We start from the raw sequence: 27,769 nt of genomic DNA, 5'->3' as shown, positions 1-27,769 counted from the left end.
CTGTATCAGCTTCTGCCAGATATTTTTTGACTTGTGCTGTTTTGATAATTTATGACGATCCCTAAGCAGCCCAGACCACACTGAGCATGTGCACAGTCTTGGTCTTGCAAATATGTTTATGTACAAGATGGTGACCCCCTGTGGCCAACTTTGAAAGCATAAATCATTTGTTTGATTAGGCTTGTGGTGAAGTAATGTTTATGTTTAATATACAAATGGGATACATTGTTGGTCCAATGACCCTGTAAGAAGCTGTTATCTATGGGAATGGCTGTCATTAATGACCTTTTCTACATAGTAACTCTTTGCAGTACAGCTAAACTCGGAACACAAAACTATGTGAGGTCCACAAATCAACCGAAGTGTTAGACCTTATCAAAACAATCAGGGGACTTGGCTGGAGGGCTTGAAGCCGGCTAAGCACTGTTTTAATATGCGGCATTAAAGCATGTGTTTGGCATAGTGGGAATTTCCCATATGGACTCGCTGTATTAATCCTTTCAAAATGAATCACATGTGCAGCTCGACAGGAAATTGAACACTGCCCGAGGTAAATCCAAAGCCTATAGAAGAGGTGATGGGCCAGTTCGAGTTGAGGCTCGGTGGAAAACTAAATTTTGCTGAAGATTTAGAATGAGATAGCCAAGAGAAACAACTCTCCTCTACTTTAATGTCCATGGCCCACATTGACGAAATGGTTTTGATTTGCAAAATTGTCTGTACAACATATTGTAGGATAGTGTGTTTGTGTAAATAGGTTCTGCCAAGTAGTTCATTCTTCTTCCCACAGCCAAAAAGCATACAGATAATAGGTTCCTGATGGATCTGACCATCATGTCTGTGTATGAAAGAGAAATAGGACTGTAAGTGCCATTGGGGTACAGAATGAGGTCAATGATTACAAATTAGAAAGTGCACAACCCTTTTTTGGGTTGTTCTTACTTTGTACATTCATTTTTTGTTGTTGGAAATGATGACATTTATATCTATTTTGTCTTACACGACTAGCAATTAGTATTGATCGTATTGTACTTCACTTTGCATTTGTTAACTGGATGCTTCAGAAAGTGTAAGTAGTCTAAGGCCATGGTTTTTCGAGTTATTTGGTTCAAGCCCACCTGAAGTCTAAATTTTTAAAAAGCCACCTTCACTCCTTACAAGATAAGAGATACGTACATGAATGGCTGTTACATCAGCCATATAGCCAAGAAAATCAAGGGAAGAAAATATGTCTTCTCCCCAAATTAGCTCTAATTGACTTTCGGTGGGTTTCCATGAGATATCTAGGAGAAAAATGAGTCAATCTCCCTAAATATATCTCTAATTATCCTACAGACTAGGCCTTCCCAGCCAAGGCTCTGAGCCCCCCTGGGGGTGGGGGTCAGCCACTAGCTGGTTGTTGCTATAAAAAAAACAGATTAAAGATCACAACACACCACTGTCAACTCGCTACAGAGGACAACCCAGCTTTCCCTGCTCAGGTTCCAATGGCAAATGTCATTAGAAACTCATAAAGGAAGCTCTTCTTCTTATTCGGAACATCTGATACATCATTATAAGTAGCTACAACTAAGGTCAATTTTATCAGAAGCCAATCAACCTGCCTGTATGCATTTGGAAAGTGGAAGGACACCGGAGTACCTGCAGAACCTACACTCAAGCACAAGGAAAACACACAAACACCTTTCATGGTGGACCACATGCAACTTTAAAGAAGTACTATATTTCTATTTCATGTTTGGCAGAAGAGTTTAAGCCACATACAGCGCAATATATGCTTGCATATACACCAAATAGATGAAGGCCTTCATCAACCACTAACTCAGGTCTTTGTATCCTTGATGCTTATATATGTATCCATGTAAGTGGGGAATTTGCAAAGTGAGCACCAGTACTACAATTCCACCATCAGTTTCGATTCAGAAGCTCTTGGAGGGGACACTGGGGGTTGTAGTCTCATTGCAATCAAAGCGTTACAGCATGGAGATCCCTTGTCTACATGGATCTTGCGTTTCACCTCTCGGGGACCTTAGACGAAGTGAGTGGAAGCGACATGTCGCAATGCAACTAAATACATACGTGTCGGATGTTTTACAGAAAACGGAAGTGAAGGAGAAATCGCAGGAAACAACTACACTGATCCGAATGTCGGATGAAAACGCATCGCGCTACATTTTCGCCTCGTCTAGTCCTGCCCAAGGCATTCAACATCTGTTAAAGGGCCAAGCAATGAGACATGTGGTTTCTGTTAAAGTGTGACTAAGGATGAATAATGTAACTGTGGTTTTTGTACTGAGTGGTATTTAAATGTGAGGAAGTGGTCTTCCTAAACCTAACACAAAGGTATTTTTAATTTTAGGGAAAAAAAGGAAAAATTGAGCTGGCAAGTGAAAGGCAGAGAGGTCTCTATGCTTTAGGAGCTGTGAGTTTTGCATGTGAAAATGTTCCATCTGCTTCTGAGTTAACAGCGCTCTGTTCCGAGCTCAAAGCCTCGGGGCAGCCATTTCCACAGTGTAACAATCCTCTCAATGATTCAGTCTTTCGCTCTGCAGCAGATGTTGGAATAAATAATAAATCTGAGGAAAAGGCCACCTAGTATCCTCTTAAAGGGACATATTTGTGATTTTGTCAGAAAACCAGTGGTGGAGTCCCTTTGGAGAGAGTAGCGTGCATAAGTTGGGTTGCCTTTGTAGGAAGTGCATTGTTATTTTGAGACGTTATTATGAGAAATTGCCTCAGCTTGGGTCACTTCTTCCAAGCTTCAACAAGTGACTGGTGAGCCTCAGGAGAGATCAAGTATTTGCCAAAGAAAGGTTTAGTTTAAGTGTAATGCTTATCCATTTAATCACAGGTAGCACAGTGGCTCAGTTGCCTTGCAGCACTGGAATCCTGAGTTTAATTCCCACCTAGGCACTTATTGCTATGAGTTTGTAAGATCTCAACACATCAATATGGGTTTCCTCCCACAATCTAAAATCATGCAGACTGGTTATAAATCTGACTTTGAGACTGAAAATGATTAAAGGAGAACTAAAGTTCAATAAAAAAAAGTAGGTTATAAATAGGTTATAAATGCTACACCTTATGCTTTGGTGTTCTGTATCTGTATCAACTCAAGGCTACCACATCCCTTTAGTAGGGAAGATCTGAAGATGGCCCCAGTAGCGTCTCATCTTCATTTCTGCTGGTTCACAGCTCATGTGCTGTTCATGTAACCTTACTTTCTGCTGTGTTGATGATTTGCAGTGGCCCTAAAGATTTTCAACAGCAGTCCAGAGCACACTGAGCATGTGCAGAACCACTGACATGCAAGATCCAAGATGAGGAGCTGCTGGGTTCAACTTTGAAGGCCTGGATCAGTACAGTTAAAGGGCTGCTGGACGTATAAGCTAGTTCAGTATTAAATACAGCTTTTCTAGCCATATTATTTTTTCGGACTTATGAAAACCTAACGTGAAGTCACACATACCTCCCTCAATCAACTCTGACTTCTCCTGTCACTAACTTTTTTGCATCTACAAAACCTCAGTAAAAGTGAATCACTTGCCCTCAGCTGCCTTTCTTTCACCAACCAAGTCTATTAATTTAGAATCCCTTGTGCTACACATCCCCCAGCTGAACACACCTTGCCTAATATCTATAATTATTGCCAAGAATCAACTCAGCAGGGAGACAGATACAAATAAATAAACATTTTGTATGGAATTGCACTTTCCTCTTTTTTTCTAATGGATCCTCCCTGCCAGATCCAACTCACAGTTTCTCATCACTCATCTGATTCTTTCCTACAGTATCTTTCCAGTAATAAGTTGTAACGTGGCCAGGGTGACAAGAATATCAAACAATAACTATAATTCTGGATTAAGAACCCTGCTGACTTGGAAATTAAATCATTCACTTCAGCTCCTCTCTGGCTTCATAAACAATGGAAATGTCACCTTCAGCCTCACATTCCTCATTATATTGTCAATGTCTGGGCCCAAATGTATTTCTACACCTGTGGAAACCTGGTTGTAGGCTTTTGAATTAACACTTTTGAGTTTTATACAAAGGAAATTAAATTGTTATAAATTATTATAATGAATAGGGCAGAATGCCGGTGCAATAATTAGCATTGCTTCCTTGTAGCACTGTGGTCCTAGGTTTGACACCAACCAAGGCTTTATCTTAAAGAGTTTGTTTGTTCTCCCTGTTCTTGTGTAGTTATTCCAAAAATGTACAGTCAGGATAAGATAAGACATTGATTTTTGAAATCTTTCCAAAAACACAGCTAGAGTCCCCCTTCTGTTGTGGTAAGTAACTCATAAGGTTCCTCTTATTCTATAGTTAGAATGGAACCCTTGGTATAAGGTAAAGTAATGGTATGAGCTGTCTGTTGGGGTGACTACCCAAGGTCATACATATATGGAGTGGCTCTGAAGAGCAGCCATTGTAATGAGCTATAGAAATACTATATAATAACTATAATACTTGGCAGAAGAAAAAGTTGGCAACAGTAGGTCAAGCTGGCGATCAGGGTCAACTTACAGACCTTCAGCACAACACCCACAGGAAAAATAATGTACTCCCCACAAAGTATTTTTTCCTAGACTGGGCACACATAACTGTATAGAGAAATTGAGCAGGCACTTCCAAGGACCAATCTTCCAGGCATACTTTTCAATTAAAAAGTATTTTATTTATTCACTTGTAACAGGACACAACCTAATGCGTTTCGTATCTATAGGATACTTAATCATAGGCGGTGCACCTGGACCCCTTCTCTAAACTGGTGAGTTCTTCACCTGAAAGATTTACTGCATTTAGCTACTAGTGTTCATGATCCTAATTAGAGACCTTGACATTGGGTAGGGTGGTTTTAGCGTCTAGTACCAGTATTATATCCTGATTTGATTAATACAGATTAGAGCAGTTGCCTTCCATTTTGTACGTACCAGCGTTTGAGGTTCAATAGTTGGTCAGAGCCTCTATTGGCTCATACCAAACTTACAGACAAATGAAAACATTCTTATAATATGAATTCTATTCTAGTCCTGAGAATATATGAGCAAATATCCCAAAACTCACCCTAAATAACCTGTAGGTTGAGCCTCCAGGATTATCTCCTAAGATCTCTAAGACCTTAACTTTACTAAGACTCTAACTTCACTGTCCTTCCGGCTTGGTCCCAACCACAAACTGATCCAGGCCCCCTGTGGTAGCCAGCCCACAGTTTGAGAACCACTGGCCTAGAGTAATGTAGTTTGCAGATTGTACCTTGTTGATAGTCTGTTTCGCAGAGGCTTTCAGTATGGGGTCACGTCTTACACAAGTGCACTCAACTGAGAGAAATGAATAGCAGCTGGGCCATTTCAGGGGATTAGTATGTTGTATGTAAGCAAACTGGGAACAAGGGAAAGAAAGGACTTGTCCCCTCGAGCACAAGGAGAATCAATCATAACTTGCTCTCTAACCGTTTTTAATGCTTCGTCGAGGATTAGGTTGGATTTCCAGTAGAGATGAATGCAAAATGATTCTGCGAGTACTTATGGCTCAATGCTGGGAAGAAACTTCACCAATTCCCCAATACAGGGATTGGAGTGCGGTTGCATTTTAAAAAAAAATCTCTGCTCTTTTGCCATTATACTGCTTGTTAGAGAGTCACAATAATCGACTGGCCTACAAGCATTTGGCAAAACAAAGGGATAAAACTAGGTTTTTCTCAATGAACCAACATACAGAGAGAGTTACTGCCCACTCTGCTTTCATGTTATTGTCAAATATAGGGATTCATAGCACTAGATGGCTCACAGTTCATGTGCCAGCCTGTCATCTATTATTGGTTTAATGATCCTCCCTGAGCTGAAGGTGCACCTGGATCCACCATTGATGTGGTGAGTTTTCTATACTTCTGAGTATAATAGTTTCCCTTATTTCCTAAGAGCACTAGATGGATACCTAAAATATAGTGGGACATAGACAACAATTCTATTTTATTTGAGTGGTTCTTGAAGTAGAACTACCAGTCTTTGACTGACTTGGTTCAAACTGTTCTTCAGAAGTAGGTGCCAACCCGCCAGCTATGGCTGAAACAGTATAGGCTGACCAACAGAAATGTGTTACTGTTGCCAACTTGCTGCCATATTCACCTCCTGTATCCATATTTCCATATTGTCACCATCTTGCACTACTGCTGCTGCCATCTTGCCTTACTGCACCATGTTGACCTATTACAGTTATGCCCTACAGTGATTATTTTCCTCTACTGTCACCATCTTTCCCTATGGTTAAAATCATGCCCTGTTGTCACCATTGTGCCCTACAGAAGCCATTTTGACTTACTGTCTCCGTCTTGCCCTACTGCCACTACCTTTTTCAGCAGTTGCCCCCTTGATCTACTAATGTCATGTTGCCCTACTGTGACCAGCTATTCAACTCTATGAACACCCCCATAAAGGCATACAAAAAACAGTATAAAGTGGCCATACACAGGTAGATAAAAGCTGCCAACTCAGCCCCTCCAGATAAAGTTGCTCATTGGCCAATGTGTGGGGGCCTTTGGACCCATAAGTAGTCAAACACTGGCCAGATATCTATAAGGCAGGTTTTTAAATGCCATTGAAGAAGAACTGCATTGGTGCATTGATCAGGTCCTCATCGGACGGGTCTCCCTTGTATCGCAGCATGATCCAATCTTTGGCCAGTATTCAGATCAGCCAGATTTGGCCCATCGATTGTGTGGCCACTCAAAGACACACTTTTTGGTCACTTAGCCGAACAAGCAAATTTCTAAGTGTATGGCCAGCTTGAGGCACATATATAGATACCCCCTTATTTGTCTGAGCATCCAGTCCCCTTTACAGACACTCTGTCATTGCCAGGCGCATTTCTAAGACGCTCTAAGCAAATATCTACACACACACATCACATTTTACAGTTGTACACCCCGTCATGCCCAACTTGTCCTCTCCCACCTCTCTACATACTTCCCTCTCCATCAATCCCTTTCCTCACTTGTCTTACCCAAACATGATTAAAGGGAATGAAAAAGGCAACACATTCCTTATGAAAGGTCATTGCATTAAGCCGCTTCCCAAAAAGCGCTGGCTGTAGAGTTATGGTGATTTAACAAACAACTGCACATTTCATGGTCATCAAATAGTATGTGTCTGTTAATGTTAGAATAGCTAGAATCTCAGCCATAAAGCAAGGCAGGACTGCTGCTTACAATAGGATCAAAGCACTAAGAATAAGGATTTAGTCCTTGATGTCATTTTTGTGGGGAAGAAGAGTTATAAAATAACAGGTAAGCAAAAGTAAGAGTAGAGAAACTCTGCTAAGCTAATGAATAAGGCAGGCAGCCTGTCACTAGCTGATCCCATTACTTATCTCTGGGAGATGGATTTTGTGGCTTGGGATAGCAGGGGGTGGAAAGAGAGACCCAGGGTGATTTGTGTGTCTGATTGAATCATTGCTTATACAAGCCCAGCATGGTTCCCCCCTCAGCCTCTATCAGCAATGATTTCCACGGAGACTCAATTTTATTTGCTTTCCATGTGAGGGCCACAATTCTCCCGCAAGCCAAGCAGACTATGAGAATAAATAATGCTGATATTTTATTTAATGCTGCGCTGGGCGAGATACATATGGTTATGTCAGTCCCGAAGAAGCCAGACACCCCTCCCGCCTCTACTATCGAGTTCTACATCCATCATTCTCCCTTCACAGGGGAAATGAAATATTAATCCTCCCTGACGCCAGAAGCTATTGGCCAGATATCTCTGGGATTCGATCATCTGAATTAGACCCCGTATATCTATTCATAGCGTTCTTTTCTGAAGATATCCAGTCTCTTGCAAACCCATTGGCAATCACATCTGAAGAAGATGTTAACTCTGCAAGGAGGAAATATAAGTATATGGGAATAAAACATTGTGTGCTCTGCAGGAAGAATTTCAGGGTGATGTTTCTGTTAAGTTAGTTTCAAAAGGTTTGCAATAAACCTTTTTATAATGTAAAATAATCATCTAGAGTGTAAGCTATTGTGAGCAAGCTTATATTAGACTTCAGTTTCTCAATGTCATAGATGCCTGTTTCCCATATGAATGAAAGGATAACTTAATATTCACAGTCAAGACCTCATGGCCTTGATGAACACTAAGGGTTAAACTGATAACCCATGGAATCTATTTGTTGGGAGGTTTATGTGAATTGTGGTGTAACTAGATGAATATGCAACCTCTGATAACTGCCACCTCCTAATAGCCATGTCCCTAATCTCCACCAGTTGCCCTAAATCAGAGGTTGTCAGATGTTTTTGATTGAAGACCCCTTTGGAGGATCAATTTTTGTTCAGGCCCCTCTCTCTCCTAGGCCTCCTACAAAATCATGAATTATCATCAATTTATCGATAGTTTCAAGAATATCTAGGAAAGAAAATTGGTGTAAATCTCATTCTAAGTGACCTTCTAGCTGAGCTTGCAGTGGTATTTAGAACAGCAAAGAGCTACTGAGTTAGCCTTGGGTTGTGAAGAAGAGTCAATGAATCAGTTGGGTAGAAGAAGAGTGACCAGGTTAGATTTGGTTTGAGCAAATCAAGGTTTTTAGCTTTGGGTTGGTAGAAGAAGAAGAGTTACTGAGTTAGCTTTGGAGTGGGTAGGGAAAGAGTTATTGAGTTAGCTTGGGTTTGGTGCAAGATTTCCTGACTGACAAAAGAATCAAATTTGTCTTGGGTAGAGGAAGAGTTATCGACTTAGCTTTGGCTATGTAGAAAAAGTGTTACATTAGATTTAGGTTGGTTATATGAAGCGTTATTAAAGGAGAAGGAAAGGTTAAAACTAAGTAAGCCTTATCAGAAAGGTCCATCTAAATATACCAGTAAACCCCCTTAGTAATGCTGCTCTGAGTCCCCTTTCAAAAGAAACACCAAATTTCTTTCCTTCTATTGTGTACACATGGGCTTCTGTATCAGACTTCCTGTTTTCATCTTAAACCTCATTGCCCTGGGCAAGAGCATGCTCAGTTTGCTCCTCTTCCCGCGCCCCCCTCCCTTCTCTACTGTAATCTGAGCCCAGAGCAGGGAGAGACTCAGGCAGGAAGTGATGTCACACCACATCAATACTGCAGCTCCTATCCTAAACAAACAGAGTGTTTCTAGAGCTTTTTACTCAGGTATGGTAAAACATTCTACAGAATAAATATAGCATTCTAGCTTGCACTATTGCAGCTAATCTATTGGCAATAAAATGCCTCTGTAGCTTTCCTTTTCCTTTAAATTAGATTTGGGTTGGATACAAGAAGGGTTAAACAGTTAGATTTGGGTCGGTTACAAAATTTAGTTCTTTAGCTTTGGGTTGGAAGAAGAATTACCAAGCTTTTTGGTTGTTACTATGTTAGAATTGGGTTGGGTAGAGCAAGAGTTACTCAGATTTGGGTTGGGTAGAAGAAAAATTACCAGGTTAGATTTGGGTTGGATAGAAGAAGGATTACTAAATTATATTTGGGTTGGGGACAAGACGAATTAATAAGATAGATTGGGGTTGGGTAGAAGAGTTATTGAGTTAGCTGTGGGTTGGGTAGAAGAGTTACTAAGTTAGCTCTGGGTTGGGTAGAAGAGTTACTGAGTTAGCTGTGGGTTGGGTAGAAGAGTTACTGAGTTAGCTGTGGGTTGGGTAAAAGAAGAGTTACTGAATAAGATTTATGTTGAATAGAATAAGAGTTACCAGGTTGGATTTGGGTTGGGAAGAAAAAGGGTTACTAAATTAGATTTTGGTAATTTGGGTTTGGTAGAAAATAATTGACTGAATTTTCTGTAAGTCAGGGAACAGAATAAGACGGGGGTGGGAAGAGCGATACTTCAAATAAAGGCAGCTAATAAATAGAGGACTCATATTTCAAGGTTGCCTGTTGATATGCGACTACCTCACTGTTCACTCAGAAATTCCAAAGGCATTTTACTTATGTTCCTGGTGAAATCCAATGAACCTCACACAGATCTGCAACAAGTAAGAACTTATGTAGAATGTAGGCCAGCAAATAGAGACAACACCGAGAGCTGATTGTATTGAGGGAAGGTGCTGGATGATACCTTTTTAATATTTATTTATTGTAGGACTCGTACAAGTAAAAATTCCACTCTGGGATGTGCTGCAAAATGAATATATAAAAATGACTAATTATATAGTTGGGGTTTAGAAAAGCTATATATTGATGAGGAAGGCAAAGCAAGGTCACCATGTAAAACATCAGGGACTCCTCTAGATAATCCAGGCTAAAGGTTTAAGTTTGGTGTCTCAACAGCTGAGCAGGTGCTACTCACACTCACAAATGGCCAAACAAAGATGGGAAGCTGCTGTAGATATTGAAATGGATACTTGTTATAGGGTTTCTAAACCTCTGGACTCTGGCTATAGTAAGTTCTCTATATAAAAAACTGCATTTCTAGGCATTGTTTTTAGGATTAACTTTCTCTTTAAAGTTTTTTGCAGCAGCGTCCCGGTGGTCTCCCAGTGAATATCCTGGAAAAGATACATGTGGAAAGGCAACTAGAGCTTCAGAACAGCTATGATCCCAGGAGACGGTTCAGAGGACCAGAAGGGAGTGGAGACTATCTGGCTAGCGGGAAGGTAACCTCGTGATTGCACAGGATGGGGTGTTTGTTTACGAGAGGGGGAAAGTGATTGCAGGAAATTGGATACACATTCTGGAGATGGATTATTTGCATGCACTATGGATAAACTGAATAGAGCTGGAAGTGATTAGCTTGGGTTCTGTAGGACAAACAGGTTTTTGACCTTACTAAGCAAGAACTACAGGGGGAAACTGTAATACAAGGAGGGTGACAATGGGAAATGTAAGGACTAGACTGGGTGGCCATCTAGCACCCACCACATATTCAGCTGACTCTGTATATCTGGTACCCATGTGTTTTATTGCTAAACGTCACCAGGGCCCTTTCTTGTCACCAAGCCAACTTGGATGGTCATTCGGAAATGTTTCTGAATATAGGCCCTTTCTGGTGTATGTTCTCTTACTGAGAACAGTAGAACATCGAAATAGCACTAGTCAAGGTATGGTGTTGGTATAAATGGTATAATAAAATGCTGAATACTTTCTAGCCTTGATTGTAGACTTCTGTGTGTAGTGCCATATGGTTTGAGTCAGCGAGACAGCTTTAGGTTCAGATTATGGATGACTAACTGTACCTATAAAGAAATATTTACCATAAAGGGACACCATGCCTTCATTTTTTGACCTTCTCTTTCTACTTTAATATTAAGATATTAAGATAACATAACCACAGGCTTGCTGTTTTTGTACCGCCTGTGTAGGGTATGATGCGGAGCAGAAGCATTGAGGAAGAGGAGTGAAAGACCTGGGGAGAACTGAGAGTACGTTGGCGTTGCTACGTCAAAGCCTTATGCTCTGGTTATGAGTGGAAGGATACAAGTCAAAGTAAGTCATGCTGCCAATGTCTCAGACAAGCTAACAGCCTTCCATAGTCCTCCTGTTGTGTTATAATTCTATATCAAGAAGTCAGATGGAGAAGTGCACTTCCATGGTGTGATCTGGTAGTCATTGGGAGGTAGGTCTGCTGAATAGAACCATGAATGGCAATCTCCATAGCAGCAACATCTCTAAGTTGACCCTTAACCTCTACAGAGGTTACATAAAAGTATGCCCTGTACTAAGCACAATTCAGATGGAATAACTCAATACATTTGCTCATAGCAAGTACAGCAGTGGCTTTTTGTACTGAATTCCACTTACTTCAAGTTTTCAGAGAGAGTGTCATTAAGTTCCAAACTTTTTGGGGGGGGCAGAAAATAAGAATTCCATCCCAATAAATCCTCAAATTGGGATAACTGAAGCATCTAGAAAAAAAATAGCCATTACAGTGGAACCTCAATTTTACATCACCTGATTTTAAGTTTTCCCCTCATTTTACATTGTTGTTTTGTAGTCCCACCTATATATTATGCATAATACATTTCCCAGATTTTACATTTTCCTTGAATTTACACCATTTTTTTCTGTTCCCCTGAAAAATGTAAATGCGAGTTCTTCTGTATATCCAAATTGCACTCTAACTGGCTTATAGGGTAGACCCCCCACCCATTGCTCCATGTCTCCCAACATGAGTGAATGGAAGGCCTCCAATTTCTTGGCTGTTTCAAAGCCTATTTAATGCAGAGGCACCCTGACAACTCTGGTATAACAATATGACCTTATGTAAGAGCGTATTCCCATACTCAATAGCAGAAATCACTTCCATTCCTTTGCATTCACCTACTTCTACCTCCGGAGCTGCCTCCCTTTATACTGAGCATGTAAAATGGCCTCAGTGGTGGCTGCAGATCTGCATCTCCGGTCTCCAAGCATTATATAGGAATTGCAGCTGCAGGGGTTACTTTCTGGCCTTGAGTGCTGCTGTTTTGACTCCTGCAAATCTTGTCGAAGCAATTCATATGAACTGCTTGGGACTGCATTTCTTTGCAGCCAACTTTAATTTTAGGATAGGAGGGGAGTCTCCTATGTATTGTAGGAAGATATTAACAAATATGATATTGCGCGTCTGTGAATGAGTCACTTACTCCTGCATCCCATACCGATGTAATCAGAGCAAATACGTCATTTTTTTAAACCACAAATGGACTGCGGTAATCAAAACCACTAAGATTATTCGAGATATATTTTTTGCAATTTAATGTGAATAACTGGGAACCACAATGCCAATCAAATGAATTTAATAGCAAAACCATTTGCTCGCTATGTTTGTTACATGACTAAATATCCCTCCGCTCTTGTCCAAAAGTGCCTCTTGGCTAAGGCAGGTGAACATGAGCTATGACCTTCATCCCACTCCTCCAAGGTCAAAGCGAATGAGACTAAAGCAAAAAAGATTTACGACGTGCGACATGAAGCTCTATGAAGCGGAGAGGCCTCATTTTCCGAGACAGGGATTCACATAATGGTGACTGGGCTAGAATTTGATTTATGGGGCTCTGGGCCCATTATTAGGAATAAATGATGGATTTGTGCCAGATTTCCAGTTCATAAACCTGAACTCTGAAGGGAAGACATCAAAGCCCCGGGGAGGAGCCAAGGCCTTTTCTCATTGCCTTTAGCCACTTCATGCTTGACATAGGCCAAGGGGTCGCAATATCTCAAGTCCATGCAACCATTTTATCCATAATGAAAAAGGGAGCGGGTGAACTGGTCATAACTATGCTCAGCAGGATACGGCTATTCCGCCATGCTTCGGGTCTAAGGCCTGCCCCACTACTGACCCCATTCAATAACTGTTTTTTATTATTACAGGCACACAAAAAAAATACGTGTGAATAAAAGGAGGTGGAAACGGCATTGAAAAGACATTGAAGCTCTGGCCTCCTCCTCATTTCATCTCTCTCTAGGGCTTCCTCTCATCACATCAGGACCTGTTTAGTTTCGGCTGTCAGTAGGAGGTCAACTGCAGGGAAGTATGTGGCCCCCAAGGGATTGCAGGGTCCCACATTAGACAGTGGCTTAGGAACGAGGAGGTCAGAAAATCACATGTATTTAACTTTCTCATCAATCCAAGTTGGGAAATGTTGGGGGAGCTTCAGCTTGAATATGAATGTTTCTATAGGGCAGTAGGTCGTAGTAGGAAAGGCAAATAGTGAGAGGAATAAAAATGTAGTCACTACTACACAACCAATATACCTGGGATCACTGACCCTAGGAAACATCTTCCTTGTTTTGGGATCTTTGATCCTGCCCTAGCCTGTGCCATATGCACAGTATCATAAAAAAATGTTTTTGGCCATGGACGAAAAGATTTGATCGTATGAATCTCTGTTTCATACGATCTTTTTGTCCCAACATTTTCGTGCGATGGCGATCAGACGTTCAGTCGATCGGACAGGTTAGACAATTTATGTTGGCTTCCAATATCTCTGCATGTATTGCCGATCTGACAATATCAGTGAGAGACTGTCACCAGCTTTTGTCGGACATAAGTTTCGTACGAATAGCTGAACATCGTCTGATCTGTTCCTTTACTACTTCTGTAATGCACATGAGCACAGCCCAGTCCCTGCATGGGTTCCCTGAAGGTAGAGTGACGCTCACTAGAATACTACCCCATAATGATGTGTCAACAACTCTCTTTAAAACAGGACCCAGGGCAACCTGGTAAGCCGTGACTATTTGTAGACCTGCACCAACCCGTCTACCATTGGCATCAACACTGGGAGTGGGGAGGGGCAGGCGCAAGTATATAAATAAGCAACCAGCTGACAGAGGAAGAATAGTAGCAATGCTAATGCCATGGGCAAGAGGGGTGGTGCATGGGTAGAGTAAGGCCTGCCACCTGTGGGTTTCAAGTCTACCTGTAGATAAAGAACAAAAACAAAAAAAAGAGACCACTATTGATCGCCGCTCTTCCCTCAATCCAGGTGCTCAGTCAAACAGTGTCCCCACTGTGAACGCTACAAAACTCAACAGGCAGACGGCACTTCTGGGATTAGGTTTATTGGGGTTACTGCTGTGGAAACCTAACGCGCTTCGGGAGTATATCCCTTAGTCAAGACGACCTGTACATCTCTACAACCCCATTAAGGAATGTTAATCAGCAAAGAGGGAGATTACTAACAAATTGACCACCCCTAGTGATTCAGTCGTTCCTTCTCCTCTTCCCACATCCTGATGAAGGCTTAAACCCTCCATGGCTACCATTAGGGGTAGAGGTATGAGTCCTAGAAAGATTTAATAGCCAAATGATGGCCCTCTGGAGAAGAAGTGTGTGTTTTGGCCAGACTGTGGGTATGTTTAGGTCCAACTGGCTATGGCTCGTAGCATTTGGGAGAATGGATAGGCATGTTCCACTTGTATGGGCATTTTTTTAAATGATCGTCCATTTTACTTAGATGGCATGGCCCAAGTCAGCGGGCTAATTACCCTATTCCCTTTGGGGGACAGGGCCCTTCTAATATAGAAAAGGTAAAACACACCCTCCCCTTTAGGCATTTCCAGAATTTCCAGTGTGGAAGTGCTGGCGACAGACCCAACTATGAGAGTAGTAGATATAGGGAAGGTTAATTGAGGCAAAGCAAGTCACAGCACTCAACTCATTAGGTACAGAAAACTAGGAAAGCTGGTCCCTTTGTAGTGCAGAAATAGCAGTAAATAAACCTGTTTATAAATGAATGATTATAAGGCAAGGGGGTAATTACATGATGACAGTATTCCCTTAAAGGCATATTATAAGCAGAATTATTACCATTGGACAGATGTCAAGATCTCCAGAATTTTTATTTATACCCCAGTGTTCTACAATGAAGGCTTGATCTACTGCATCTCTACTCTCGTGCCACCCCCAGCTATATTTATGTGTTAATCTGACAGCCATCTTTATATGTTTATTAAAGGGGCTCATTCATGTGAAATGCAGGTAAATTGATGCCGCTTGGCATCGCCCCAAAAGGTAAAATGGGTTTGATCTGTTTTAATCGCAGTGCCAGATCTCCATCCAATGTAATTCCCTGGGCCTCGTTACGTCGTTCCCCTCAGGGTTACGGACTTGCAACTTTGTGCAATTTATATTTCCAGTGAAATATGCCATTTAATATCTCACAAATGTGCAAATAAACAGATCCGGCCTCCTATAGGAACACATTTTATTTCCATGGCCTCGTATATAATTGAAACAATTTGCTTATGGTTTGGCAGGGGTGTAGCTTGGGCTATGCGCTGAGTGGCTGGAAATGCAGCTGAAGGAAGAGAATTCCTCGGGAAAGGAGACTGATTGGGTTTAGAGAGTGGCTCCCAGTACGGATCACTTATTTCCAGGGTTATTGACAATGACTGGATTGGTGTGTTTATATGAACTGCAACTTGATATGTTATTATAATGCAGCCCCCTCCTGGGAGCTTTAATATAGCTATGCAAACTTTTTTTTAGCCGCATTTTTTTTTTGTCTAATGGGGTGACAATTATCTGTAACGGGACTACACTGACCTCTGCTGGCACTGATGTTGAAACACATACAGTGAATGGAATTGTTTTCATGAGCTACTGCTGTACATTTTCACTACAACTTAGTTTGCCTTTATGGCATAATGTTATACGCAGGGCTAGTTTACAAAATGCAGATGTCAACTCACTGGGGCACTTACATCTACTTAAAGGATTAGTAACTTCAAAAAATAAAAGTGTTTTAAAGTAATGAAAATATAATGCAGTGTTGCCCTGCACTGGTAAAACTGCTGTGTTTGCTTGAGAAACACTACTATTGTTTATATAAATATGCTGCTGTGTAGCAATGGGGGCAGCCATTCAAAGGAGAAAAGGCTCAGGTTACACAGCAGATAGCAAATAAGCTCTGTCTGTCTAATATTGTTATCCATTAGTTAACCTGTGCCATATAGCAGTTTTTCAATTTCTGCCATTGCTCCACAGCAGCTTGTTTATATGATCTATAGTAGAGTTTCTGAAGCAAACACATCAGTTTTACCAGTGCAGGGCAACAGTACATGATATTTTCATTACTTTAAAACACTTACATTTTTAGGTGTTACTGTTCCTTTAAATTATGAAGGACAATGGGACACCCCGAAACGTTGCATCACGCAAATAAAAATTTAGCAAGGGTTATCCCTGCTTGCAACTAAAGACCTGTGTGCCGGTGGAATTATTCGTGCTGGAAGTTTGTGGGTTTCCGAAGCCCTCTCGGCCGGGCACCGGGCAATACACGTTTTGGAGAGCCAGGGTGTGCAAGCTGGTAACTATATTTGTGTCTACAATGGGACAGGAGTACCCAGGGCACAAATAAGCACTCACCCCAAATCTCACCCTAACTGGCCTTCAGGCTGGGCTCCCTTAGCTCATAACAAGGTTACAGATATATAGAAACATTAGGGTAACAGTCACCCTGCTATAGTTCCAGGGGTACCCAGGGCACAAATAAACACTCACCCCAAATCTCCCCCTAACTGACCTTCAGACTGGGCCCCCTTAGCTCATAACAAGGTTACAGATATATAGAAACATTGGGGTAACAGTCACCCTGCTATAGTTCCAGGGGTACCCAGGGCACAAATAAGCACTGACCCCAAATCTCCCCCTAACTGGCCTTCAGGCTGGGCCCCTTAGCTCATAACAAGGTAACAGATATATAGAAACATTGGGTTAAAACACTGCTATAGTTTCAGGGGTACCCAAACAAGTTCATTCTGAAAGTTAAATAATTTTTGGCCCAACTCAGAGGCTTCCCACTAGGAAACACATTTATAATGGGCTGGTATCCAGACGAGGTTCTTCTCAGGCAACATCAGACCACACACACAAATCCCTTTCGATTGGAGGAACATCTGGCCTGACTATTTCTCCAAAATGAACAAACACAAATCTTCGACAAACATCAGGATCCAACAATGATACGTTCCCATGACCAGATCTAATAAAAATGGGCTTGTCACCTTCAAACGGAATTTCGAGAGCAAATGCCAGATGACTCCCACTCCCTTAAAACACAACAGAACCAGGTAGAATGCAGTATCCATAAAGAAAACACTTGTGTTTGGCTTACAAATCATTAACTCTTTGCAACTTAAATGATGGTTAAAACTGGGGATATTGTTATGAATGTGTGATCCCGCCAAACCGATTTTTACCGACTCGTCGGGAGAGGATTACATAAACATGCTGACGCTGTCCTTGCCTAACAACTTTCCCACCTGCCCCAGGTACATCTGGCTGATTATCTTTTGGGTGGCAGTATCGCAAAAATTAAAATTTAACATAAGCTTCCTCATACTGAAAAATGAAACTTTTTTAAATACAATCAATTAAAAATTCTGTATCTTTTCTGAGATAATCAAGTTTATCTTCACTATTCCTCTCACAGCATCTTTTTCTCTTCATTCTGTCTTCATGCAGCAGTTGGGTGTCAGATATTTATTGACAGTTAGATAAAATATATCTTATAGGGGGGCTTCCTTGGATGAATTAGAGCTCACTCAAATAACTGATTTCAGTACAAACAAAATCTAACACAATAACTGCATTTTGCACAAATTCTGCATGTAGAGAGACATGATGTCTGGTGAGTTTAATAGAGTGAGCTCTAATACATCTTCTAGGCAAAAGGAGCCCCCCTATAAGATATATTGGAGCATTCATCTGACACCCAACTCCTAAATGAAGACAAAATAAGAAGAAACAGATGCGGAGAGAGGAATAGTGAAGATAAACTTGATTATTTCAAAAACGGTACAGAATATTTAATGGATTGTATTTAGAACGGGTCTTATTTCAGTATGCTGAAGCCAATATTAAATTTTCATTTTAGCAATAGTTCCCCTTTAATACATTCACCACAGTCCAATCACAGTGGTTCCATTGAACCTTTCATACAGGCGGTAGCTGGAATTCATTGACTAGTGAATGTTATTAGGGTCACCCTGATCCAATCACAAACTTAAAGGGGAACGATCGTGAAAATGAAAATTTAATATAAGCTTCATCATACTGAAATAAGAAACGTTCTAAATACAATCAATTTATAAGTCTGTACCATTTCTGAAATAATCAAGTTTATCTTCACTAACCCGCTCTCAGCATCTGTTTCTCTTCATTCTGACTTCATGCAGCAGTTGAGTTTCAGATAATCATTGACAGTTAGATCCAATATATCTTATAGGGGGGCTCCTTTTGCCTAGAAGATGCATTAGAGCTCACTATTAAACACACCAGAAATCCCGTCTCTCTACATGCAGAATTTGTGCAAAAGGCAGTTATTTTGTTAGATTTTATTTATACTGGAATCAGTTGAGTGAGCCCTAATTTATCTGCTAGGTAAGGGAGCCCCCCTATAAGATAGATTGGATCATTCATCTGACACACAACTGCTGCATGAAGTCAGAATGAGGAGAAACAGATGTTGAGAGAGGAATAGTGAAGATGAACTTGATTATTTCAGAAACAATGCAGAATTATTAATTAATCACATTTAGAAGGTTTCATACTTCAGTATGAGGAAGCCTCATTTTAATTTTTGTGATAGTTTCCCCTTTAATATGAGACTTGGTTTAGGAGAGCAGCACTACATGAGAGAGCAGTGCAGTTCTAAATCTGGAAGTGCAAAGTATTGCATGTATATGTAGCAGGTGCACCTCGGAGGTGGCAAAATTCTAAGTGGGCAAGTAGTAACACACTACATAAGGTTGAAAAGAGATGTCCGTCAAGTTGAACCTTTTTTTAAACTGCCAGTTGATCCATATATGGCTCCTTGTCAACCCCTCGGTAAATGAGAACATCCCTCACTGTGTGTGCCCATTGGTTTCAACATCAAAAAAATAAAAAAACACCTTACTTGGCTGAACGTTCACAATTTATTGTGAGGTCAGTATACCAATATATTTTGCAGGATGAATTCGTCAAAAGATCTACAAAAATAACAAATGCATCCCGTGCCCATTATTGACAATGCTCGTGTCACTGTTGAACATGGCCAGCTGCCAATTCTCTCTCCCATTCCACTTCTATAACCCGGTACAGTTCCATGGTGGTCTTGGCATCTTCTACTGATGAATGCCCTTGTCTGCCAGTCTGCAAAAAAAAAAAAACAAAAAAAAAAAAAACAAGAGTCTATGAATGGAATTCTTACCTGTTTTAATTGATCTGCTAATTAGATCAGTGACAGTGTTACGGAAGGTAGCTATACACACATTAAAGGGATACTGTCAAGGGAAAAATTTTTTTCAAAATGCATCCATTAATAGTACTGCTCCAGCAGAATTCTGCACTGAAATCCATTTGTTAAAAGAGCAAACAGATTTTTTATATTTAATTTTGAAATCTGACATGGAACTAGACATATTGTCAGTTTCCCAGCTGCCCTCAGTCATGTGACTTGTGCTCTGATAAACTTCAGTCACTCTTTACTGCTGTACTGCATGTTAGAGTGATATCACCCCCTCCCTTTCCTCCCAGCAGCCAAACAAAAGAACAATGGGAAGGTAACCAGATAGCAGCTCCCTAACACAAGATAACAGCTGCCTGGTAGATCTAAGATCTAACCAGGTCCCACTGAGACACATTCAGGTACATTGAATAGGAGAAACAACAGCAGAAAGCAGTTCCATCCTAAAGTGCTGGCTCTTTCTGAAAGCACATGACCAGGCAAAATGTAAAGGGGAAATTTACTTCCACATATGGAGGGGGGTATCTATTTAGTTCTGGGTAATTTAATAGATAAGATTTGCGCTTTCACTGAACTTACCTGGATATCTTTGTGCAGAAGCTGCTTGGCAAGTCGCTTAAGAGAGGCGACTTCCTTTTCCGGGAAGCCAGCCCTGCGATTCAGGAGAGGGATCTTAGATGTATCCCGGGTCATTTCCTTGGGGTGGAAATGATTTAGGGCCTTGTAGTCGTTGTGGATAGCATGTCCAATCACTACCTTCCCACTGAGGATCTTAAGTATCTGATGGGAAAAAATAAGAAATGCAAATCAATTCTCTTATCTGTCCATTCGGAGAACTCTTGATGGTTAGAACCACTTAGCCTCGCTGTGGCCTGATCTGATGTAGCTTGCTTTAGGGCAGACACGCTGCTATTTAGGGAGATTAGTCGGCCAGCGACAAATCGCTTCTTCTTCGGGTGACTGATATCCCCGAACTGCTAGAATGTAAATCACTCGGAACGCTTTGGGCGACTTCGGAAAGCCGAAGCGATCAGAGTGCCATCCCGCTGGCGATTTACATTCTAGTCTACTACAACATCATGTAAACATTAAATAATCCCAATAGACTGGTTTTGCTTCCAATAAGGACTAATTATATCTTAGTTGGGATCAAGTACAAGCTACTGTTTTTTTACTGCAGAGAAAAAGGAAATTGTTTTTTAAAATTTGTATTATTTGATTATAAGGGAGCCTATGGGAGGCAGCCTTTCTGTAATTCAGAGCTATCTGGATAAAGGGTTTCCGGATAACGGAGACCATACACGTATTGAAATCAGAATATCACTCTTTACGTCATACTAAAAGTTAATTTAAAGGGAACCCGTCACCCAAAAAAATAATTCCAAATCCTATTTTATCACATTAGTCAAGCAAAATGAACTTTAATTACACTATATAAATTATTTGAATCTTGTTTCCTTCAGTCTGGGAATTCATAATTATAGCAAGCAGGCAGGAGCCATTTTGTGGAGACTGTTATTAAGACAAGTCTTGTATCATCTCAGAATCTTGTTTGTGCACCAGAATGGGGGACCTGATGTCCATCCCCATGCCCTGGCTACACAATTAAATGGTGAAGAGAACTGGGGAATGTGGGGAGAGCAGTGACATCTAGGAAGTGCTGAATGGAAGTGTAAGTAATTGCCTAAGGCATAGAGAAGGGGCAGACAATATTTGATTGACATCTGAGATTTTTAAATGAGCTTACAACAGTTATGAATGCTTTAATAAAAAATAGAAATTGGGTTTCATGTTTAATTTGAAAAGGACTTTTATTATACAAATTTGTGTGTCTGGGTGACAAGTCCACTTTAAAGGTGCACTTTGGCTGAAAGCAGCTCTATCATACATTTAAGTAAATGGGAAGCAGAAGGGATTATGTGAGACGCTTCCCCAACAGTTGGAACATTCCCTGTACACATTAGTCCAGGGATCCCCAACCTTTTGAACCTGTGAGCAACATTAGTAAAAGGAGTTGGGGAGCAACACTAGCATGAAAAATTTTCTTGGGTGCCAAATAAGTGCTGTGATTGGCCATTTGGTAGCCCCTATGTGGACTGACAACCTACATAGAGGGTCTGTTGGCAGTACAACTGGTTTTTATGCAACCAAAACTTGCCTCCAATCCTGGAATTCAAAAATAAGCACCTGCTTTGAGGCCAGTGGGAGCAACATCCAAGGGTTTGGAGAGCAACATGTTGCTCACGAGCTACTGTTTGGGGATCACTGCATTAGTCTCCTTCCAAAGAAAGTTTCCTTATCCTAACATCAATTGCTAGTTTGCGCTCACCCTCCTCCCCCAATAATAATAATATAAATTTCCAAACCTCTTTTTGTGCAACGTCAAAAGGAGTGGCATTCACCAGGTGTTCCCTTCTGATTCCACTCCATCTAGTCCTATAATCAGTCACGGGACTTTTGGGTTTAATGTATTTGTCATACATCACATCCCCAAACCAGTTTACAATGCTGCAACGGGCCAGGTCGCTATTTCTTCCATTCGGTCCAGTGCCCACCATTTCGCAGTCTATGGCTACGGCTTTGTGAGATGGGCCAGTTGTAGAAGGGAGGGAAGGAAGGCCACTTTCAAACTCACTCAGGACGCTGTCCTGGGGTTGCCCTGGAAAAATCGGAACCTTTGTGTAGAAGGTATGCCCATTCACCCTTGCTGGTTCTGATGAGCTTGGACCCTTAAAAATGGCCTTTGATGTTTCCTTTGGAGTAAAAGTAGCAAAACGGCACGGATGTGGCCCAGAGTTAAAATGGACTGTCCGGGTACTAGACTGGATTGGCTGTCCTTGCTGTTTGACAGGTGCTTTTTGCTGATGAAAACCATTACAGCTTGTGCTGCTGTTTGTTGTATTAGTCCTATTAAATTGGTTCCAGGTATCGCCTTGTTGCCCTTTTCTCTTGTCTTGGGCCCATGAGTTGATTTGTTGCCCTGAGTTATTGGTCGGCAAGGGACGGTTTGGCCTCGGCGGGCACTGCTTTTGTTTCAGTAGACCTCTTCTCTCCAAGAACTTCCTTCTCTTAATGAAGCGTTTGTGCTTCTGGTTGGTGGGTCCAGCCCGTCCAGAAGGCTGGCTGAAATCCACACCCAAATTTAAAAGCAGGTCCGACATGACCAAGTTGTATGGTGGGACAGAATTAATAAAAACTATGTATGGATAAACAATTGCATAGTCCCACAATCCTTACTCTTGTGAATAAAACATCCCGAGGGAGGAACGAGAGGGAAAATCATGTCCTTGCCTATAAAAATAAGAAAATACAGAGTTCAACATATTCAATATAACATTTATCAAAGGTCGAATTTATGTGAATTTCTTTTTACTCTAATAAATTCGAATAAACTCGAATTGGAGGTTATTTAAGAAAAAAATTGAATGCCTAATATTCGATTGAATAGTCCCGACCTGAAAATTCTAACTGAATTCGAATCGTTTCTATTGAGTTTTCCTCAGAAAAAAAAAATGTCAGGAAGGCAATTAACATATTCAATTTGTTCAATGGACCTCTGACATTGACCTGTAAATTTAGGTCTTGTTAAGGTGTTGAATATTCAAATTAGACTGTTTCCATGTTTGAGGTGGGATAAATCTCATATGAATTCACATTCTAATTGGGGGATTAAAATTCGAATGTGTGAATTTTGAAACCAAAAAAAAAACCAATTTGAATATTCAAATTTATTATTCGACTCGTGATAAATCTACCCCTTATTGTATGACTGATCAAGTCTCGTTAACTTCCCAGCTAACTAGCTGGTTTCTCAGATATACAGCCTTGATAGATTATTACCGCAAATATAGACTTCTTAAAAGGATACTGGGTCCTAGCGAGTACAAAGCTTTTGAGAAGATGTCAATGTGTCTTCAAGGTTCACAAGAAAAGTTACACCTTGCCTACCTTTAAAGGAGAAACAAACCCCTTATTAAAAAAAAAAACCCTACCCCACATAGACCCCCCCTACCTCCTCCCCCCAGCCTAGCTGTTACCCCGGGCAAATGCCCCTAACGTTTTCCTTACCACTCGGTGCAGATTCAGGGATCGGAGTTCATGGCAGCCATTTCCCGGGTGTTCAGTAATCTGAGAATGAGATTGCCGAAGCTCCGGAAGAAGACACGAAGGCCCGGAAGATGGCTGCCGTGAACTAATCCCTGAATCTGCACTGAGAGGTAAGTAAAAAGTTTGGGGCATTTGCCTAGGGTAGCAGGTAGGCTGGGGGGGAGGAGGGAGGGGGAAAGGGTTTTTTTACTAAGGGGTTTGTTTCTCCTTTAAGAGTAAACATAAGCCTAAACTGCCAAGGTCTTTTTTTAAGGAGACTATGGGGTTAATTTAATAATAAACTTGCTCAAATGAACCAGTGCATTCCCTAGATCAAGGGTGTCAAACTTGTGGCCCGCAAGGAAACGTCATGTTGCAATGTCATGCACAGAAAGCATATGTATGCAGTCGCTAATTGCGTGCATGTGTGGTTTAAATTTTACATGGGGTGTGCGGTGTGTGGCTTCCTAGAGCAGAAAAAGCAGTTAACAAGTGAGTGGTTACTTACAAAGGCAGGTAAGCATTCTTCAGCGGTATCGTTTGCTATGATTGGGATACACTCGAGTGAAGGAATAGGAATTTTGAATTTCGAATGTTTTTTTTGGCTACTTCGACTCAAACAATTCAAACTAAAAATCGTTCGACCATTTGATAGTCGAAGTACTGTCTCTTTAAGAAAAAACTTCGACCCTCTAGTTCACCACCTAAAAGCTACCGAAGTCAATGTTAGCCTATGGGGAAGATTTAGGAAAGTCGAAGGATTTAACTTCGACAGTCGAACATCGAGGTTTAATTTACCCTCGACATTCGACCTTAAGTAAATTTGCCCCTAAGAGTAAAATTAAAACCAAATTATCTGATGAGTACCTTGAGAATTCACTGAGAATTGCAACTACTTTCATTCAACCAGATATTGATGCATTGGTTTCTCAAACACAATGTCAAAAATCCCACTAGGTTTATGATGCCCTCTTTACTTTTACAATAAAATAAAGCAATAGCTAGCGTTAGTGTGTATTTCGTGTGTGGCCCCAGAAAATTTTTCTTCTTCCAATGTGGCCCAGGGAAGCCAAAAGTTTGGACATCCCTGCCCCAGATCTTTACTTTCATCTTCTACCTTGTAGTACGGTCCTTGTGGTATAGCTATTTAACTACACTGCATATAAGGGTTGACAATCTACATTTTTAATATGGGAAAGACAGAATATATCGGGGCAAAAAGATTTTAAAACAGCCATTGTACAACATTAAAGGAGTTGTTCACCTTCCAACACTCGTTTCAGTTGCATTAGTTTCAGATTGTTTACCAGAAATAAAGACTTTTTACAAATACTTTTAATTTTTTTAACTTTTTACAGTTTTTCCAAAATCTAAGTTTCAAGTTTGATGTCCCTGTCACTGGTGTGTCTGGCAGCTCAGTAATTCAGGTGCCGATTCTGTTACAACTTGCTATTGAGTTGATCCATTTCTCAGCAGCATCTCTGGAGTATTAGCGACTATTCTATCAATTCTAACAGCTGCCTGTAATGAAACCCAGAGATTCTGCTCAGCAGGGACAGAGATAAGAAATGTATCAACTAAATTTAGCATTTAGAACAGTTTAAACTGGGTTGCTAACCCCTCTCCCAGCTGCTTTAGAAGGTGAAAAATGACACTTTACACTTCAATATTAAAGGGATCCTGTCATCGGAAAACATGTTTTTTTCAAAATGCACCAGTTAATAGTGCTACTCCAGCAGACATCTGCACTGAAATCCATTTCTCAAAAGAGCAAACAGATTTTTTTATATTCAATTTTGAAATCTGACATGGGGTTAGACATTTTGTCAATTTCCCAGCTGCCCCTGGTCATGTGACTTGTGCCTGCACTTTAGGAGAGGAATGCTTTCTGGCAGGCTGCTGTTTTTCCTTCTCAATGTAACTGAATGTGTCTCAGTGGGACATGGGTTTTTACTATTGAGTGCTGTTCTTAGATCTACCAGGCAGTTGTTATCTTGTGTTAGGGAGCTGCTATCTGGTTACCTTCCCATTGTTCTTTTGTTTGGCTGCTGGGGGGGAAAAGGGAGGAGGGAAAAGGGAGGAGGGTGATATCACTCCAACTTGCAGTACAGCAGTAAAGAGTGATTGAAGTTTAGCAGAGCACAAGTCACATGACTTGGGGCAGCTGGGAAATTGACAATATGTCTAGCCCCATGTCAGATTTCAAAATTGAATATCAGTGCAGAATTCAGTGCAGAATTCTGCTGGAGCAGCTTTATTAACTGATTCATTTTGAAAAAATGTTTTTTCCCCATGACAGTATCCCTTTAAAAAAACACATAAAATAGAAAGTAATTGGAAAAAAGCCTTTATTTCTGGTGAACTAAAACCAACAGAACTGAAAAAAGTGGTGGAAGGTGAACGACCCCTTTAAAATGTCCCTGTTTCTCTGTAGACACATCCCAATTCTGGAACAGAGAAACCCAAAGAGCTGTCCCTGCTATAGATGGTCCCATCTCCTCACTAGGGGAGTAGAACACAACAGGAGGCTATTGGATTCTACAAATTATTAGAAAGACAAGCGTGAAACTGCAAGTGGAGTATGCAAAAGAGACAATATTAATATAATAATACAATGACATAACAAACCGATGCAAGGGGAAATAAAAGATATGTAATTTGGCCCAGTAAAGCTGTCAGTTTGGCCCTTTTTAAAGGGGTGGTTAACCTTTAAGTTAACTTATAGCATGTTATAGAAAGGCTAATGTTAAAGGAGACATTGTGTAAAAAAATAAGAATGTACTAGTGCATTATACTCATTTAAATACAGAAGAATTGTGCTTAAAAAAAAGGAGCGTTTCAGGCTGATTTATTGAATATTTCTGCAAAAACCCTTCCCTTCCATATCCTGCTCCCTGAATTCCCAGGCTGTACAGGGGAGCCCACGGCTTTCAGTTCACTGCACTGTAGGACAGGAACCAATCAGCAGCTAGCAGGACCTGATAGGGAACTGAAGCCTGTCTGTGCTTGCGGGACTGCAGGGCTGTGATTGGCTGTCCCCCTCCTACTGTGCTTCTATAGGGAGCTCCAATAAAGGGGCTATTTTTAAAGATAATATTAAGTTTAGCATCATGTAAAAGCAATACCATATATTACTCATAATTGCCTATAAAATTAGGGGTTTTACATTTATCCTATATCTCTCCTTTAAGCAACTTTTCAATTGGCTTTTTGTTTTTTCACATAGTTTATGAATTATTCTTCTGACTCTTTCCAGCTTTCAAAAAGGGGGGCCACTGACCCCATATATTGAAACAAATGCTACAAGTAAGGCTACAAATGTATTGTTATTACTACTTTTTATCACTGATCTTTCTATTCAGTCCCTCTCCTATTCATATTCCAGTCTCTTATTCAAATCAATGCATGGTTGCTAGGGGAATTCGGACCCTAGCAACCACACTGCAGAAACTGCAAACTGGAGGGCCGCTGAATAAAAAGCTAAATAACTCAAAAACCACAAATAATAAAAATAAATGAAAACCAATTGCAAATTGTCTCAGAATATCCCTTTCTGCATCATACTAAGAGTTAATTTAAAGGTGAACAACTCATTTAAGGCGGTATTATTGTCCTGCAAAGCACTGCTGGAATACTCAGGCACAGAGCCTCGGATTGTAGATGGGAAACGAAACTAAAACACAATGAGACTGAGCACTAGCGAACAGGCGCAAGGAAGGCTAATCAGAGGTACGGTGGCCGGGATAAAGCATATTCGAGGACTTGACTAATAATCAGGAGACCCAGTTATGTTAGGAAGCCTGGTAAGGCCGGTAAGTACCAGAGAAAAGGCAAGAACAGAGCACATAGAACAGCAGTAACTTACCTCGCACAAGGGCTGAAGCGGAAAGGAAGTTGTGTACAAACTTCCGGGTTCTGACGTCACTTTCCATAGCAACCAAGAGCCGAGGGAAGATGAGAACCGAGAACAGTAATTATTAGTGTCTGTGCCTGCCAACTGTCTCCGAATCCCTTACAGA

General features: G+C 40.9%; 1 protein-coding gene across 1 annotated transcript; it reads right to left on the bottom strand.

Annotated features, from left to right (window-relative positions):
* Positions 1-19,334: 19,334 nt before the first annotated feature.
* Positions 19,335-27,754, bottom strand: isg20l2.L (interferon stimulated exonuclease gene 20kDa like 2 L homeolog). Its single transcript, XM_018231438.2, has 4 exons — positions 27,616-27,754; positions 22,031-22,955; positions 20,244-20,444; positions 19,335-19,570 (listed from the first exon to the last, which is right to left on the bottom strand). Exons 2-4 carry the CDS (start codon positions 22,823-22,825, stop codon positions 19,457-19,459), a joined length of 1,110 nt encoding a protein of 369 aa, XP_018086927.2. The 5' UTR covers positions 22,826-22,955; positions 27,616-27,754; the 3' UTR covers positions 19,335-19,456.
* Between the last annotated feature and the right edge of the window lie 15 nt (positions 27,755-27,769).

Source organism: Xenopus laevis, chromosome 8L, assembly GCF_017654675.1.
Source record: "Xenopus laevis strain J_2021 chromosome 8L, Xenopus_laevis_v10.1, whole genome shotgun sequence".
Taxonomy (NCBI): Eukaryota; Metazoa; Chordata; class Amphibia; order Anura; family Pipidae; genus Xenopus; species Xenopus laevis.
The sequence above is the reverse complement of the archived record's forward strand: the minus strand, read 5'-3'. Positions and strand labels throughout refer to the sequence as shown.

What these genes read in the sequence shown, in the direction of transcription:
- isg20l2.L (XM_018231438.2), bottom strand. Translation starts at nt 22,825, where the DNA reads ATGTCGGACCTGCTTTTAAATTTGGGTGTGGATTTCAGCCAGCCTTCT. An exon ending in TTGACGTTGCACAAAAAGAG is followed by an intron (nt 20,445 to 22,030) that starts GTTTGGAAATTT and finishes TTTTCCCATCAG; the next exon opens with ATACTTAAGATCCTCAGTGG. An exon ending in TTCTGCACAAAGATATCCAG is followed by an intron (nt 19,571 to 20,243) that starts GTAAGTTCAGTG and finishes TTTTTTTTGCAG; the next exon opens with ACTGGCAGACAAGGGCATTC.